The sequence below is a fragment of the Dromiciops gliroides genome, chromosome 2 (genome assembly GCF_019393635.1).
Source record: "Dromiciops gliroides isolate mDroGli1 chromosome 2, mDroGli1.pri, whole genome shotgun sequence".
In the NCBI taxonomy this organism is placed as follows: Eukaryota; Metazoa; Chordata; class Mammalia; order Microbiotheria; family Microbiotheriidae; genus Dromiciops; species Dromiciops gliroides.
The window spans coordinates 112,272,143-112,289,381 of NC_057862.1; the positions used below are offsets into that span (position 1 = coordinate 112,272,143).

A 17,239-nucleotide genomic window follows, 5' to 3' on the forward strand; every position below is an offset into this window, starting at 1 on the left:
CTCCCTGAAGATTCTAAAGACAATTCCTTCAGCAATCACAGCATCCAAATCAGACAGTGCACTTATGTCAGGCATTCCTTACCAAATGGTCCAGATCAAATCAACTGCTGCAAATCTCCTGGATCCAAGATTCAAAGGCAAACATATAAGTGATGATGGTCCTGATTCTGCATTTGACTGGATTACAAAACAAACTAACACTCAGGCATTGCTTTTAGAGAGGTCTGTTTAAATAGTGTAGAAAAGAGGTCACATTTGGATGTTTGGTCCAGGGAAAACCATCTAGAATCCTCCCAAACACACATTTCCTGCAACATGGTAATGGGAAGGGCTTTGGCCTACACAATGCCTGCCTCTTTGAGCTTTTTGCTAGTTTTAGATGTCTCCACTTTCTGAAGATATGACAGAAACCAATCTATACCTGGAAATAGAGTAATTCAGGACTAAGTCAATGAACATATGGTAGGAGTAGTCTCAAATCAGGCTTCAGTTTTCAGAAGTCCACAAATTCATAATACTTGTATGTTATAGTTATCTGTTTATATACCTTATCTCCACTTCCTCTGCACCTGCCCTGCAAAACACACACTAGACTGCAAACTCCATGAGGGCAGGAAGGCAGGATCTCTGTTTCATCTAAACTTTGTCCCTTCCCTAGCACCTAGAACATGGTTATAGAATTGAATTGAAGATGGAAAAATAAAGCATCAGAAGATGCAATGACAGCACAAAAAAAAAAAAAACGGCATGATTAGAAAAAGTACTGTGGGATAAAATTATATTCAAATGGATTTAAAGGATTTAAAAAAATCCTTTTCCTCTTCAGTTGATTTTCTGACAATGAGTGGATTCTCTATCAGCTTGGCATGATTATATAGGAAGACCTAAGTCAGGAAAACATATTAACTTTGTGTTATTAGAATATTGATGTTTTCACTGAACTTTTAGCAAACTTTTCATAAATTCAGCATGGCTTTTCAAAACCAAAAAAACCCCACTATAGTCTAGTTTTCTAAAGTTCAACAGCTTATAGATATCCCATTTGTAACAAACAAACAAATAAAATCATCTAAAAGGCAAATTCAATGGGGAAATTTAGACAACTGAATAAATAAAATTTAAAATATTACATATGAAACACAGAGTCCTAAAATGTCAAAGCTGGTGCAGACTTCAAAGGTCATCACCATAGTCTAATAAGCCCCTAAGGTGAGAAAACTGAGTGACTATTTTATGGCAAAACATACACACACACATACAGATATAATACAAGTTCTTGAACTAACCCAGTCAATTTGCATTTATAGAGGGCACTTTTTTTTTGGTTGGGGCAATGAGGGTTAAGTGACTTGCTTAGGGTCACCTAGCTGTCCCCATAGAGGGCACTTTTTAAAAAAGTATTGTATGTCCTGTTTCACCCTAAATTTCTACCTCCCTTCTCTCCCTGTCCTCTTCAAATTTTCTAGATATTTTAAATCTCTGGTTTTGCCTCCAGTTATAAACTCATTGATGGCTACGTTACTATACCATGGCTTATACTACTTCTATATCCCATCCCTAGTGCCTAGTTCTGTGCTAGACATAACTCTGGGGCTCAAAAAATACCTACTGGCATAAAAAACAACACTGGTAGAAAGACAATATGACTTAGGAGTCAGAAAGGCCTGGACTAGAGTCCTAGGCTCTTCTATGAACTCATTGTGGGACCTTGGACAAGTCACTAACTCTCTGAGCCTCTGTTTCCTCATCTGTAAAAAAAATAAAATCAAATTTAAAAAATCAACTGATTCCCAACATTTAGAACTAGAAAAGACCGAGGAGATTATCTAGGCTAAACTCTTAAACTACCTACCTCATACAGCTGTTGTGATGATGTCTGTAAAACTTAAGTTGTTCTTACCCTTATTAGTTGCAAGCTATTATGAAATATGTGGATAGGGTTTTGGGGGGTCCCGTTCTCAGTGGGGTACACTACCTTGTAGATTCATTGTAACTGATTCCCTGTGGGAAGTCATACTATATGACTTAATTTCCATGCATGTAGTTACATGTGGTCAATTTCTCATGGATTATATTAGTGGATTTTTTTGGGTAGGTTACATGAAACCCATTCCCTGTGGAGTTAGTACAGTCTATTCTTTGTAGCACTAGATCTTTTCAAGGCTATTTCTCTGTGGGTTTGATGGGGCTGGTCCCTAAAGGAACTTCACCAGCAAGCAGAGCTGGGAAGAGTGACCTAAGGTTTGTTCAGTCCCCAGAAAAGGACTCAGTGACCCGGCAGCTCGGTTTTGGGAAGCCATTAGCCAATGGGTGATAGGGGGTTGCTGCTTCTACTTTTAGAGATTAAGAATTCTACAAAATAGCTTTTCTCCAACCACCAAAGGGCTCTACACTCAACCACAGTGACAGAGTGTCTTTAGGCCCAAGTGATGGGAGGCCCTAGTAAATATTTCTTCTCCTCTGAGCCCTTCCAGGAACAAGACTGAGGCTGGGGAGCAAGGAATAAATGGGTTCCCGAAGGGAGGTGCAGAGAGCTCTGGCGTTCGTGGAAGTGATTGCAGCCAGAAGCTGGGCTCAGGGCAGGGGTGGGTACTGGGGTATTCTTATGCAGTCTGGAGCCCCTCATGCTGGGTGGGCAGAGGCTAATCCTGTTTACACAGTCTCCTGATACTCCAGGTTTTCCAGTTCCTCTCGGGCTTTATTTTGTTCTCTGAGAGCACTGAATTGTCAGCTCTAATCCTCCCTAAAGCGGAGTGTTTTTCAACCGCACCGTGTAAGTGAAACCCTAATCCCAAGGAAAACGGTCACTTAAGCTGCTGGCGCATTAGGTCCGTCTCTGACCAGCCCCAGGATTTCCTCCCCCCCTGCCTGCTGGCCCAGCTGCCAGTCCAGAGAAGAGGAGAGGATTCCAGTTTGAAGGCTTCCAAAGCCCTCTCCCAGGTGACAATAGCAGAGGGGTTGATTCCCAAAGCTCAGGGCTAGAAGTATTCCTGCTGTTTGTCCTGAAGCTTCTGGCTGCACTAATGGACAGAAATGGGTCGATTCCTAGGGAGCTGAGAGTGGGGAACTGGCTTCCTCTGTTGCCTTGGTTGGGGGTGTCACCCTTCTGCCATCTTGGGAGAGGAGGGGGAAGGGGGCTCTTCTTCTTTGTCAAGGTAATAGCTATGGAGAATGGGTGTGTCCATATGTGGAGGTGTTGGCTTCTCCATCTCCCTAAGTAATGGAGTGGTAGACTCTTCCAAAGCTTCTGAGAGCCAGGCTTCAAAAGATCCATGAAGCATTCATTTGGACCCCACTAATTAGGAGTTTTGATCCTTCAGATAGGCACAGGCTGATTGGCTTTCCCTTTGCTCAGCAAACCCATTCTTTAATGGAGAGGCCAAATGAATGAGATAAACAAGATCTCAGGGACAAGGTCTAAAACATTTAAAGGTACAAACTTTTCCAGCACCAGCACTTTAGAAGCCGTGTTTACATGCAAACCGCTAATATGCTAACTACAGGCCTAGCTATTCATTAAAACATGCTCCCAGAGGCCCCAGACTAGAAAACATGTTGTTAGCCTAGTTTGATGATGAAATCGATTTCTTTAAAATACTCTATGATTCAGATTTGTCACTAAGTCTCACTGGCCTTATTCTTCTAGACGAGGAATTCTTAACCTGGCATCCTTTGGACTCCTATGCATTTTATTTTATGCATTGGAAAAACATTATTCTGAGACGGGATCTAGAGGTTTCATCATTCTGCCAAAGGAGTGCGTGACACCAAGAAAAAATAAGGTAAGAATTCCTGCTTTAGGCTGAGTGAATTGGTGAAACCATGAGGTAATGGCAAGAGCTGTCTACGTGTAATCCTTCAGGAGGGAGGAGGAAGATTATGGAATAAGAACGGTAATAAAAAAGGACTCCTCAATGTCCCTTAAACATATTTCATACTTCCCCCTACCCCTAACATTCAATCACAGTGCACTCCATGCAGCACACTGCTGGGCAGATCAGCCTGCCATCAGGATTGGGGTTTGGCTTGGCATTGGGTATGGCATTAGGAGAGTGTGGGAGGCGGGATTGCATTATAGGGAGAGAAGTAAGGATAGAGATGGGGATAGGGGTGCTATAGGGTTGGAGCTATAGGATTGGAGGTGAGGTGGAAGACATAGCTCTAGTCCCTTTGAAACTTGGGCTGATTCCCTAGGCCTTAGGTGCCTCTGTTTTTGACTCCCCTACTGCTTCATCAACGGGTCTCTTGCTGCAGGCTACCTCTTTCAGGGAAGGCAGAAGACCAGGAAGAGGAAGGGAAGGAGAGACCATGAGAGAGAGGGAGGTCAGGGCACAGGCACTATTTGTCAATGTCTCACTGCTATGGAAATACTCCTGTACTGAAGCCTGGGGACTGGGCTCCCCAGAGATACACAGAGGATCGTGAGTCTCCTTCCTGTTCTGGACTCTTTGGCCTGGCCACCGAGTCTTGGCTGGGGCAGCCTTCAGGGCACTGAAGGAGCCATGGAAGAGCTAAGACGAGGGTCTCTAATTTGGTCTGATCGCAACAGAAAAGGACTCTCCCTCTTTCCAAGCAGCAACCAGGCTGCCCTTCTCTTTTCAAGGCAGGAGAGGGAACTGGTGATCTCTGGGAAGAAATTCCTTTCCCCTGTCAGTGGTTTTAAGCCCACTGGCAAGGGCAGGAGACCTTTACACTCCTTAGAACCTTTATTACCCTCTCCTCTCAAAGAAGGAGTTAGTTTGTTTGTTTTATTGGGGACAGAAAGGGCAGGAGGGGAGGTGGGGGGGACCAGAGAGGAGAAGGTGACTACAGTGGAAAGAGAGGGGGTGTTAACAACAGGAAACAAAGAATTCTTACAATTGAGGCTCTCAGGATTCATTGGGAGGGACTGGAGGTGGGGCCTAGAGAATGGGAAACATTAAAAATGTAGTGGGGGGCAACTAGGTGGCACAGTGAATAGAGCACCAGCCCTGGAGTCAGGAGGACCTGAGTTCAAATCCAGCCTCAGACACTTGACACTTACTAGCTGTGTGACCCTGGGCAAGTCACTTAACCCCAATTGCCTCACCAAAAAAAAAAAAAAGAATGTAGTGGGGTTAAGTTAGTGGAGAGGGGAAGAGACACCAAGTCTGAGGATTTCCTAGTCTCCCTGGGCTTGGGGCGAGGGGAAGAATGGGCATTAGAGACAGTGAAGTTATGGGCTGGGGGGTGGGAGGTGGGGAGAGAGCCCTGGTGAGAGCAGAATGCCCCCACTTAGGCTTGCCCATGACCTGCCATGGGGCTGAGTCTTTGACTGCTCAGGACTATATCTGGAATTCTGTATCTGGGCTTGGCTTCCTCCCTGGCCTCAGTGAGAGGGGCAGAGGGTGGGCTTTGGGGGTGGGGGGTTGCTAAGCAGTCGGTAGATGATTATTATTATAATTTTTTTTTTTTACTGAGGCAATTGGGGTTAAGTGAGTTGCCCAGGGTCACACAGCTAGTAAGCGTTAAGTGTCTGAGGCTGGATTTGAACTCAGGTACTCCTGACTCCAGGGCCGGTGCTCTATCCACTGTGCTACCTAGCTGCCCCTGTAGGTGATTATTTTAAGGCAGGATAGGTTCACTCAATCCCTTGGCCCCAGAACCTATTGCATAAATTAGGACTTGGGGGATAGGTGGGAAGGGGGAAACAAAAGGACCTTCCCCTGCTGAATCTTTAGTATCCACTGCCTTGTTTCAGGTGCCTAGCTCTCTGCCTAGGCTTTGCAGTTTCCTGGAGACTCTGAGCCTCAGTTTCTATCCTTTGTAAAGAAACAAAAACCAGACACTTGGACTAGATGATCTTTGAAATCCCTCTCAGCTATGATATTCTATGAATCTCAGAATCTTTTCTCTTCCTTGGTTATCCCCGCCCCCCCCCATGCACCTGTGCTTGGTCTACCCCCAGGAGACTGAGATGTCCCTTGATACACGGACACTTTGGCTACTTCCTGGGCTTCCTGGCCTTGGTGCAGAAACTCCCTGGGCATTCCCCAGTGGATCCTGAATGTACCATTGCCGGCTTGCTGGCCTTGCTCTCAGCTGTAGGGAGCCTGGGTTTGGGGGGGTGGGTGCTGCCTTCCCCTCCCAGCCAAGTTTCTCCTCTTACTGGTCCCCTTCTCCTTATCACTTCTAAGACTGGGCTCGGTTCCAGACCAGCAGCCTCAAGCAGTGGGCTGGAGAGAAGAGCCACGGCTGAGCTAGAGCGGCCCAGCGGCGGAAGGGAAAGTGGGTGATAAATTTAAATAACCAGCTCGACTGGGCAGCTTGCTGAGTTGTGATGCAGGGAAATTAAAATCTCGGCAGAACTTTCAAATACCACCCTGAAAAATTGGTCTCTTGGTGCCAGGGGAAAGAGTGAAGTGGAAGGAAGGAAAGAAAGGGGAAGGAAACAGGGAGGGGTGATAGCAGGGCCTCTCCTGACCACTCTTGATGGAGACTCTAATTCAGCCTGCCCTAGGCCACTGTCCCTCTCCTTCACTTACACACACATACACACACAATCTAAAGACTTCCCTCTCTTAACATTGTCCTTGTGGAATAACTGCATCAAGTGGCTGGTTAAGTTTGAAATCGATCCCCTCCTTGCCAGAATGCAGCAGGAATACTCTACATACCAAGCCCTCTTAACTGGGCTGAGCTTCCAGCTGAGCCACTTTACTTAGAGCTGGTCCCCAAAGTGTCCCAAGAAAGAAGAGGCTTTGGGACAGCCCGTAACAGGTCTAGGCCTATAGCAGGCTGCAGGCCATACACAGGCTTCTGCGTTACCTTTAGCATACACCTGGCCAGCCGGGTCCCTGAGAAGGCCTGCCCTCCTCTTCTTTCCCTCCCCACCTCTCTCCTTCCCCAAAGGCTTTAACTCTCTCCCACGGAGCAAGACTCTCAAGAATCTTTCAGTGGAGTTTGTAAAGACACAAGAGACCTCCGACTCCTCCTCCTTCTCCTCCTCCCCTGGCTGGTGCCCTTTGGCCCCTTAACCCCAACCTCATTTAACCCTAGAGATACTCAGAGCCTAGTCGTAACATCTCCCAACAACACACTTAACAGAAAAATGGGAAGAGAGCAGGGACTCCACCTGAGACGCAGTACTTCCAATCCCTAGCTCGCCTTTCTAACTCCAGATTCCCAAAGAGGCAAAGAGTGGTGGGGGGACAGGCAGGCCAGAGACCATTAGGAGAGCAGGCTCTGAGGTGGCCCAGGAAGACCTGAACAGAACCTAGGTTCTCACCTTGACAGCACCTCCAGCAGACTGTGCTTGTCCCCATAATAAACACATCATGAATCATTCATCTTTAATAGATTATGCAAATCAGGAGGACATAAAATCAACAAAGATCAATAACTGCAGCCGTTTAATTGCCAGCAAAAACATTTTAAGAATGAGCGTAATCTGCAGCCCTTTCTCGGGTAATGGCGCCATTAATCCAAACATTGGATCTTGGCCTAAGTGTAGAAAAATCATCCCCCTTCTCTGCCCCCTCCTCATGCTCTCCCCCCCCCCCCACTTCTCTCTTTTTGGTAATTTCCAGTTTCGGAGCGAGTTTCCCCGTCATTACCACTGGTGAACAGCTCCGAATGTTAATGGTTCTGCTTTTGTTACTTCTCGCTTGATTGAAATGTCGCATACAGATTGAGATGTTAGTGCTAACTTGCCACCTGGGAATGTCAAGCTGGGTCTGAAATGAACTTTTCTCACACTTGGATCCAGATGGATCAGCCGGAGATGTTCCCAGGCTGAGCTGGGACTGTTCCAGGGCCATTGGGGGTGGGGGGTGGGGATGGGGGGGTGGAGAAGCACGGAAGGTGGAGGCACTTTCTGTATCAGCCAAGTGCTTCTCCTGCAGTGGGAGCCCCCTGCACCCAGAGCCACATCCCTGACTCAAGCAGTCCCTTGGTGGTTTGGTGGCCCAGTCAGGACAAGGGAAGACCCCTTTGACTCCTCCTCTGCCATATCCCTGGAGAATTCCAGTTTGGGGGTGGCTAACACTAGCACCTCTCAGTCTGTGCCCAGGCCTAGAAAAAAGGCACCCTGGAGTCTGCCAGCTGCTTCTGGCTTGTCAGGTCAGACTGGCCTAGGGAAGCTCTGAGGTCAGGCTCACAAGCACTCCATTGAATAGGTGTTCTAGGAGAAGCCACATTCTATCCTAGGCTACTCTGTCATCCCTCAAAACTTGGCTTTGAAGAGTCAGGTTCTTTGAGACACCCCTGGGCCTAGTGACTTTTGACAGGTTCCATCTACGTGACTGCCTCTGTGCCCAAGAGAAGGGCAGCAAAAGAGTGGTCCTAATGACCATCTCATGGAGGACAAGAAAAAGCTGCTATTTAGGCTTCCAAGATAGAGACCTTAGGCTGGGCCAACCCTGCCCCTCTTATGTGGGGGAGGGACAGCTCTCTGTCCCAGGATCTTAGCCATCAACAATGTCCCTCCATCTTCCATTCCCCACTTCTAGTTTTCTTGGCCAGGATTGGGGGCCTGCTCTCCTCGGCAGGGGCTCCGATGCTTGCTCCCTGCCGATGCTGCTGGCTGTGACGCAGAGTGCCTGCAGCCCCTCTGCCAGGTCCCCATGCCGCCTCCATTCCTCGCTTGGCGGGTAACGCCTCAGTGTCTCCCAATCCCCACCGCGGCCGTTCTCAATCATCCTGTCTCCCAATGAACGGCACATTGGCTTTAGTGTCTCTAGAATAATTAGGTGAATTTTAATAACACCTCAATGTGTGTCTCTCACACTTGGGCACTTTCCTGGCCCGGAAAGTGTTCTGCAGTGCCAGGCACCTTCTGTGGGGCAACCAGGAGCTCCTGCAGAACTGGGCCTTTCATTCAGCCACACCCCACCCTGCTACTGCCCCCAGCTCAGGCCCTCCCCACCATCATTCCCACTTCCCTGACTTGTTCCTTTTCTTTCTTCTTTGCTGCCTCCTCCCACCTCTTCCCAAGAGTGCCTCCCAGGGTTCTGTCTTTGGTCCTCTTCTCTCTCCACATTCTGTCCCTTCAATTCTCACCTCTGTGCAAATGACTTCTTTAGTCTCCATCTTTACCCCCCCTCCCATTTCTTCCCAGGGCTCCAGTCCTGTGTTTTCAACTGCCTGCTACATACCTCTCCCTGGACATCCTGACCTCAGACTCCACATGTCCCAAATTGAAGTGTCCATTGGCTCCTCCCCTTAGCTCAGCTATTTCTGTGGGCGGCTCTGCCATCCATCTAATCTGGGAAGGCTCAAAACTGGACTCACCTTTGACTCTTCTCTCATCCTTCACATCAAATCATTCACCAGCTCCTGTTGATGCTATTTCCTCCATAATTTTGATCTGACCCTTCCTTCCATTTCCACTACAGCTAACCTAGTCTTCTTGCTTGGACCGCTAAAATCACCTTTTGACTGGTCTTCCTGCCCTCAGACCACCCACTCTTCAATAGCCAGTAGATCCTTCACATTTCTGCCCAAGGACTTTTCTTAAGCAACATTATGTTCTTACCTCTCTTCTCCTCAAAACCTTTATTTGATTCACTATTGTCTACTAAACATGGTGGGTGGGTGGCACAGCGGATACACCTGGGCCTAGAGTCGGGAAGATCTGAGTTCAAATCCAGCCTCAGATACTTGCTAGCCATGTGACCTTGGGAAAGTCTGTCTGCCTCAACTTCCTCAACTATAAAGTGGGATAATAATAGCACTGACCTCCCAGGGTTGTTGTGAGGATTAAATGAGATGTGCTTGGCACATAGTAGGTGCTATATAAATACTAGCTTTTAAAGTTTAAACTCCTGATTCTGATATTCTAGGCTGTCCACTATTTGATTCCAACCTATATTTCTAGATTTTTCTCATACAACTTCCCTTCCTATTCTTTGTGCTTTACCCAAAGTGAACAACTCTCTGCAATGTTTCCCCCCACCTCCATTTTTGTTCCACCTTCACCCACATCCATGCTACTGCACAAACCATCTCCCAGGCTCAAGAAGGACTTCCCAGCTTCACGTTCTGTGGAAGCCCTTCCTTTCTAGCTTCCATAAAGCTTTCCCCAATGGCACCCCTGGCCGAAAATTATATGTCTCTTTACAAAATGTTTCATCACCTTTTTTTTCATCACCTTTTGCCAGAATTCTTCCTTTGCATTTATCTCACACTCATGTATGTTAGTTATTTGTGTACTTGATTTTGTCCTCCCAGAAAATAGGTTCTGTCTTGTCTATATTTACATCCCTAATGCCAAGCCTAGTACCTTACGTGTGCAAATCATTAACAAATGTTTATAGCATTGAATTGCTTGCCTATAAGCTATCAAAGGAACCCATTCTGCCCGTACTGATGGCTGGGTTGCCTTGCCTATTGCCTGAATGTGATAGCCTGGCCAAAAGCAATATGTACGGCTCCAGGAGAGGAAGTGATGATCACCTGACTGTCCGGCGGGACAGAAGATGGACTAAAATTCGGGTGGCACCTTGCTCTCCTGATAGAACTTCCTCCTTCCCCAAGCCTCTAAAGTCATGGTCACTCATGTTTCCCTGTCCTGCCTGGGCACCACAGTAAGAGAGAGAAATAGGGCAGAGACCATGGAACTGATTCAACAAACACTTATTAAGTGCCTATTGTTAAGTGCTTGAGAAGCTAGTTGTTGAAGCAGATAGATCATTAGGCCTGGAGTCAAAAAGACCTAAGTTCAAATCCAACCTCAGACATTCAGCTGTGTGACCCAGGACAATCACTTAACCTCTACTTGCCTCAGTTTCCTCATCTGTAAAACAGAAGTAATACTAGCACACATACCTCCCAAGGTTGTTGTGAGCATCAAATGAAATAATAATTGTAAAGCACTTAGCACAGTGCCTGGCATGCAGTAAGTACTATATAAATGTTTATGTTTATTATTTACAGACAACTATGTAGCACCTAAAACCTGTCAGAGGATGGGGTACCAAGTACCTTTCTGTTTGTTCTCCCCAGGCTGGACATTACCGTCCCCACCCCCATTTGCTCTAGACTCAGCCAAAGCTCAGTAACTGCTGCATCTTGGGTAAAATGGTAAAGGTGAAAAGAGCAAAGAGAGAGGTGGGTGAGCTGGCAATAAGAATAAACACTATTGGCTCCCAGCACCAGGCCTAGTTAGAGAGTCATAGATCAGCAGAGCTGAAAGGGAGTTTAGAGATCATCAAATCCATTCTCCTCATTTTATAGATGAAGAAACTGAGGGCTAGGGAAGAAGAGTGACTTACCCAAGGGCACACAGATAGCAAATACCTTAAGATAATTCCCCCTTTCGGGGGCAGCTAGGTGGCGCAGTGGGTAAAGCACTGGCCCTGGATTCAGGAGTAGCTGAGTTCAAATTCGGCCTCAGACACTTGACACTTACTAGTTGTGTGACCCTGGGCAAGTCACTTAACCCCCATTACCCCTCCAAAAACCAACCAAACAAACAAAAAACCTTCATCCAGTCTGGAAGCACTCAGGGGCCCCAGAACACAGAAAGGAAGCAAATTTCTCTTACTCCTTTCCCTGCCCTGCCATCTCTTCATTTTGTTACAATCCCTCCCTCCTCTTTCAATGTCACTCATTGCTGAATTCCCTCTTACATCTAGATCCAGATGCTATAGAATAAGATAACATGAGTCATGAACCAGACACCATCCACCCCTCCTGTTGTCCCCCCTCACTGAGGTGGGTGGCTTACCGGTGACCACGGGGTACGTCTGGGTTCCCGACACGTTGCTCCCCAGGTCGGGGTTTGCTGAGGCAGATAGACTCGATTTGACTTCATCAAGCCCAGGGGTCAGAGCTGGGAGGGAGTACTCATTCCCCTGGGAGGAGAGAGAAAAGCGACAGCTCTCTATTGATGCACTGAGAGAGAGAGAGAGAGAGAGAGAGAGAGAGAGAGAGAGAGAGAGAGAGAAAGGGACCATTCTGGTGCAGATGGGGAGGAGGAACAGGGGAGTCCTCCCAGATGGGGAAGAAGGAGGAGGCCTGAAAAGGGAAGGTCTCAGAGGAAGATGAAGTGTCCTCACTGTGGGGGAGGGGGCAGAGGGATGTGCAGAGGCTGAATTATTGCTGGGGCAGTGGGGGTGGGGGTGGCAGCAACTTTGGGTTTCCATAGCTTATTTTTCTCCAAGGAAGGGCTATCCAAGAGCAGGAGTAGGGAGGTCTGGGTCATCCTTCACCTCACCTCACCTCAGCTCAGAATGTGAGGGGAAGGGTGTCCTTGTGGCTCCCCGGGGTGGGGAGCATCACGGGAAGAAAGAGGAAAGGTACTGGTGATGGCAGATAATCGGGGTGAGGAAGGAGGTTCCTGAGGCCTGCCTGCCTGGCACAGCCTGACTTTGTGAGTGGGTATGGGTTCCCCTTCTTTAAAAACAAACAAAGAGGGCTCAGCGGGCCCCCTTGCTCTCTGCTTGTGCACTGGGGTATGAAATTGGGGAGGGGGAGAGTCCACATGGCTAACAGAAGGGTGGGAGGGGGCCAGTCATTGACTCTGAAAGGGTGTCCTGCCCGAAACACGCGGCTAATTGCCTTTTTATTGCGGCAGCCGCCAAGCCAGACCCCAGAGCTGGGCAATGGGGGAGCCTGCACAAAGCAGGAAAAGTTGGTCTGATTAATATTACGTTAAATTAAAACTGATTTTCTGCTCTTTCGGGTCCGTTTTTTTCCCTTCCGCTTCCTGGCCCCCCCAGTGGGCCCCCTCCCCTCCCTGGCTGGACGGGATTGCCTCGTCATTTCCAATTCCTTCTCGTATTGATCTTCCTGTAGAAATCAGTTTTGTAATTAGCTGCAAATTAGGCCTTCTACTGGGGGTGAAGCTGCCCCCTGATTTATCACCAGAGTAATTCGCTGTGATCGGAGAGAAATTAAAATGAACTCAATTAGGCTTCGGATTTGCTTTATGGGCCCTGCTCCGAGTTTCAGGGGGAAAAATGACTGTGCTAGTGTTTAATAGTGTAATGAAAGTAAATAAAGGTTATTCATTGTAATACAGCCGGGGACGGGGCGAGCTCACGGAGCCGGCCCAGAGCAGCCTGAGACTCCTTTGTTGGTTTATGGCTCGGGGCACCTTAAAAAGACTTTTGATTTTTGTTTTATGAAGACAAACAGCTTATGGGATAAAAGAACAGGCTGGGAGGAAGGCAAGTAGCTAGCTGAGAGCTGAAGGGACCTCAGAGCAAAGCTGAGCTATGCTGTCCAGAACATCTGGGTCTGTGCCAGGATGTACTGTGTGTGGCTTGTGTTCTAAATGTGCTGTGTGTTTTGTGTGTGTGTGTGTGTGTCCATGATCTATGCATTCTGCACATAGATGCTATATGGGTACATTTTGTGCTCTGTGTAATGCTTGCTGAATGTCTATGTCACAGACATGTCATGTGGGCTCTGGCTGTGTTTCTTTGCTCATCCTGCCTCAGGAGTGTGGACTATGCAGTTCAGGAGGAAGCAGCCCCTGGCTCAGCCCTCTGATATGACAGAGAACAGCTCAGGCTGGCCTCAGTGTCACCTTGGGAGGTCTAAGTCATGGAGCAGGTGACAGATATAGCCTGGATGCTGAAAAAACTCGGGGTGAGTTTTCCTTCCAAGTGCTAAAGCCCTTCCCACTGTAGATTAAGGCAAAAGGGTGTTAGAGGCCAGAACAGGCTTCCTGAAGGACTCCAGGGAGAGATGAAGTCAAAGTCAGGGGTAGGAGATGTGACCCACAGAGTGGTAGGTTCCTTTCTACCAGAGTGTATGCACATGCCAAACGCACAAGGCCACATGCCTATACATGTCACACTGGCTATGTCCAAGTGCGTCCCATGTCTATATTCTGGGAAGGCTGGTATGGTTCAGCTTAGGATGCTCACCCTTGAGGCCCTGGATACTCGGATGCCCCTCACCTGCTCCGATTTGATGTGCTCTGATGTCTGGAAAACATCGGGATAGGAAGGACGCTCAAAGACCCGATCTAAAGCTTCCAGCTGTTGCTGAGTGAAGGTGTCCGCTCTCAAGTGCTTCCGCAAGCTGTCCACACCACTTTGGGAGTCTCCATTTGGGACGGATCCCTCAGACACATCTGGAGGACATACAGGACAGAGGCACCAGTATTAGACCAAGAAGCTGAGGGAGAAAGTGTGGACAAAGGCAACACTCAGGTTTGACCCATGACTCGAGCCATATTGCTGCCATCCCTTGACCCTGGCCAGCTCTCAGCTTTCAAGATGGAGAGGAGCCAGGAATGACAGAACCAGGGACCATGAGGCTGGAGGCAGTGTTTGAGGGAATTGTCTTTGGCCAAATGCTTGGAAAGACAGGGTGGAAAGAGGAAATAAAACTGGGGAAAGCTTGGGAATCAGGGAAGGATCCTGAGAAGAGACCAAAGCAGCTTTCCAGGTATGAGTTCCCCGGGGGCCCCTTCACTCCCAGAGGCTGGGCCTTTTTCAAGGGAGGATCTGGATTTACCCCTCGGACTGGCAACATGAAGCATGTGGAGAATCAAGGTCAGCTCAGAGATGAGTCTCAGTCCCACTGATTCCCAGGGGTGAAAAAATCACCAAATCTCTGTGGCTGAGTGTAACATGGTCACTGAGTAAAAGAATTAACTCCACTAGGAAGGGAGGGAGAGTTCTGAGAGCAAAGGCTTAGGGAGTCGGGGTAGGGGCCAAGGAGGACAGGGGACCTGTGAGCAGGGGCTGGATCAGGGAGTTGTGGAAACTGGAAAAGGGGGCTTCCATTGTCAGTCATCCTCTTCTCTAGGGTCAAAGCCCACCCCATGGCCAGGTGCTTCCCAGCTTCTAGGCTGTGCTCTGGCTCAGGCCTTTCTTTTCAGGTCCCATTTTGGGGAACAGATGAGTGCTTGGCTTTCTATCCATCTCCCTCCTTGTCAGGGAAGCTCAAGTCAGGCCTGCAAAAACCAACCCCACTCTGGCTAGTCTTGCTCCTGGGTTTCTTTCTGATTCCTTATCCTGAATCTCTCCTGCGCAGTCCCAACCCCAACCCCAACCTTGGGGGTCTTTGACTTTGTTATATTCAACCCCTTTTGGCAGAGCCCTGGGACTAGGACCAGGCCCATAGCCAGGGCCACGCCAAAAGTACAGGGGATGTTATATATATCAGTTTATAGGTGATTATATGATATGATATAATCAATATTGCATTATATACAGTAACACCGTACAGTATCATTCGTGAGACCATAGAAAATATTACATATTGATTAACCTCAACCTGGAGCCATTGTGTGTGTGTGAGAGAGAGAGAGAAGGGGGGGGGAGAAGGGGAGAGAAAGAAGGGGGCAGAGAGAGAAGGGGGAGAGAGAAAAATGGGAGAAAGAAGAAAGAAAAAAGAAAAGAAAGAGAAAGGTAGGAAGGAAGAAAGGAAGGAAAAACAAAAAAGGAAGGAAGGAAAGAAGGAAGAAGAAAAAGTAGGGGAAAGACATCAAGTGAGGAAAGAAAGCAGAGAGATGAGAGACAGAAGGATATATGGCAGGGGTATACACAGATATGGGGAAGAAGACAGGTGTGTGTATGGGTTTGTGGGAGAAAAACACAGATGTACACATGTATAGGACAGGGATTAGTGTGTGAAATAGAAAAAGATAGGAAAGGTGACTCTAGGACATGTCTGCCCACCACCCAGTCTTGACAGTTTGCCTGTCTTGAGCCTCTAGAGCCTTAGAAGCCTAAAACTGGTCCAGAGAGGTCATGCCAACATCACAGAGTGAGTTAGGTACAGATCTGGGCTTTTCCTTGTTTTTTCTTTTTGTACCACATTTGTGTATGCTTTTATATGGATGTTTGTGTATCATTGTAGGTATCCAGCATATGCCCATAGGCAATGGGGTAAGTGCATTTCGGTATGTATAATGGTCTGGATGGAAGTGTATCTGTATGTCTATGTGTGTTCAGACACTTTAGTAAGTGTGTGCATGTGTGTGTATGAGAGAGAAACAGAGACAAATGTAGAGAGAGAGAAATCACTGAGAAAGAGAGAAGTATGAGCCCCTATGGGATGGGGGCATCACTGCTGTCTGGATCTGGGCAGCTCTTTGCATGTCTTGCTGTTTCCCCACCCTTCATGGAGTCTTCCTGCCTCTGAGTGCACCTTTCAGAAAGGCCACATCAAGTTGCTCCAGGCTGTGCTGGCAGGGCTGAGTTAATGTCTCTGTGTGTCTGTGTGTGCTTGTGTGGGGCTGCTGTGGTGTTGGCAAGGGATTTCCAGGGAATTGGGCATGTGTAAGCCTTGGAGTATAGGTACATAAAGCTATATATGCCTGTGTGTGCATATGAGTGCATTCATGTATGTGTGGATATGCAGGGGGGCGGTAATGGTATGATTGTAGCATACTCTGTGTGTGTGTGTGTGTATGTGTGCTTGTGTAAGGGGTGAACTGCAGCTTTGTCCTCAGGTCACTGGCTGGAGGAGTCTCTCTCTTCCTTCATTTATTCAGGGGCCCTTCAGATCTTGACAAATCTGTCACTCTAAATTTGCGAGAGATTATGGTGCTCTCTCCCCAGCCCGCAGAGAGGTGATATATGATATCTGCTGCCCCTATTGATTGCCTGATCTGGTGGCAGAGGCCGGCGAAATGAACTTGAAATGAACATCATGCCTCAACTCATTGTGCGTATAATACACTACTTAATCCCACATTTTTCAGCCGCTATGGAATTCAATTGATCAATCATGTTCCACTGATAGTACTGTTTTAGGGGTTATTGCTGCTCCCTCCACGCACTGACCTTTTTATTTATTTATTTTTTTTGTAAACTCAGGCCCTGGTGATGAGACGGGTTACAGAGCCAGCAAGGCGGGGGGGGGGGGGGGGGGGGGGGGGGGGGGGGGGGGGGATTTGGGGGGGGGAGGGGGAGAGAGGAGGAAAAACAGCAGCAGAAGCCAGATGCAAGGAGGAGGAGGGGGAATGGGAGGAAAAGTGGGAGAAGGATGAAGAAGGGAAGAGGAAGCAAAGGAATGCAATAGGAGAAGAAAGAGAGGAAGAGGAAGGCTGAAGTAAGGGGGGGAGGGAGGAGTGAAAGGAGACAGAAGGAGAATTGAATAGAATAAAAAGAGAAAAGGAAAGGAAGGAGAGAGAGAAGAGAGTGGGACTATGTCAATATAAGCCATTGGGGGGGGGCAGAATTGTGTATGCATCAGGAGGGCTCAGTGTTGGAGCTTTCCAGAGGTAGAAAGCAGCATCCAGTGGTGCTGCAGGGGAAGTGAGGCCTGTAGCTGGGCAGAGCAGCAAGTTATTGGGTCAGGGAAATGGAAGGAA

The 17,239-nt window shown here is 47.9% G+C and overlaps 1 protein-coding gene across 1 annotated transcript in view; it reads right to left on the reverse strand.

Moving 5' to 3' along the window:
* The window catches only part of PAX2 (paired box 2), a 102,754-nt gene that overhangs the window by 11,433 nt on the left and 74,082 nt on the right, over nucleotides 1-17,239 (reverse strand). Inside the window, 2 exon segments of the mRNA XM_043985823.1 lie at nucleotides 11,687-11,813; nucleotides 13,869-14,044. Of these exon segments, the coding sequence (XP_043841758.1) occupies nucleotides 11,687-11,813; nucleotides 13,869-14,044 (303 nt within the window).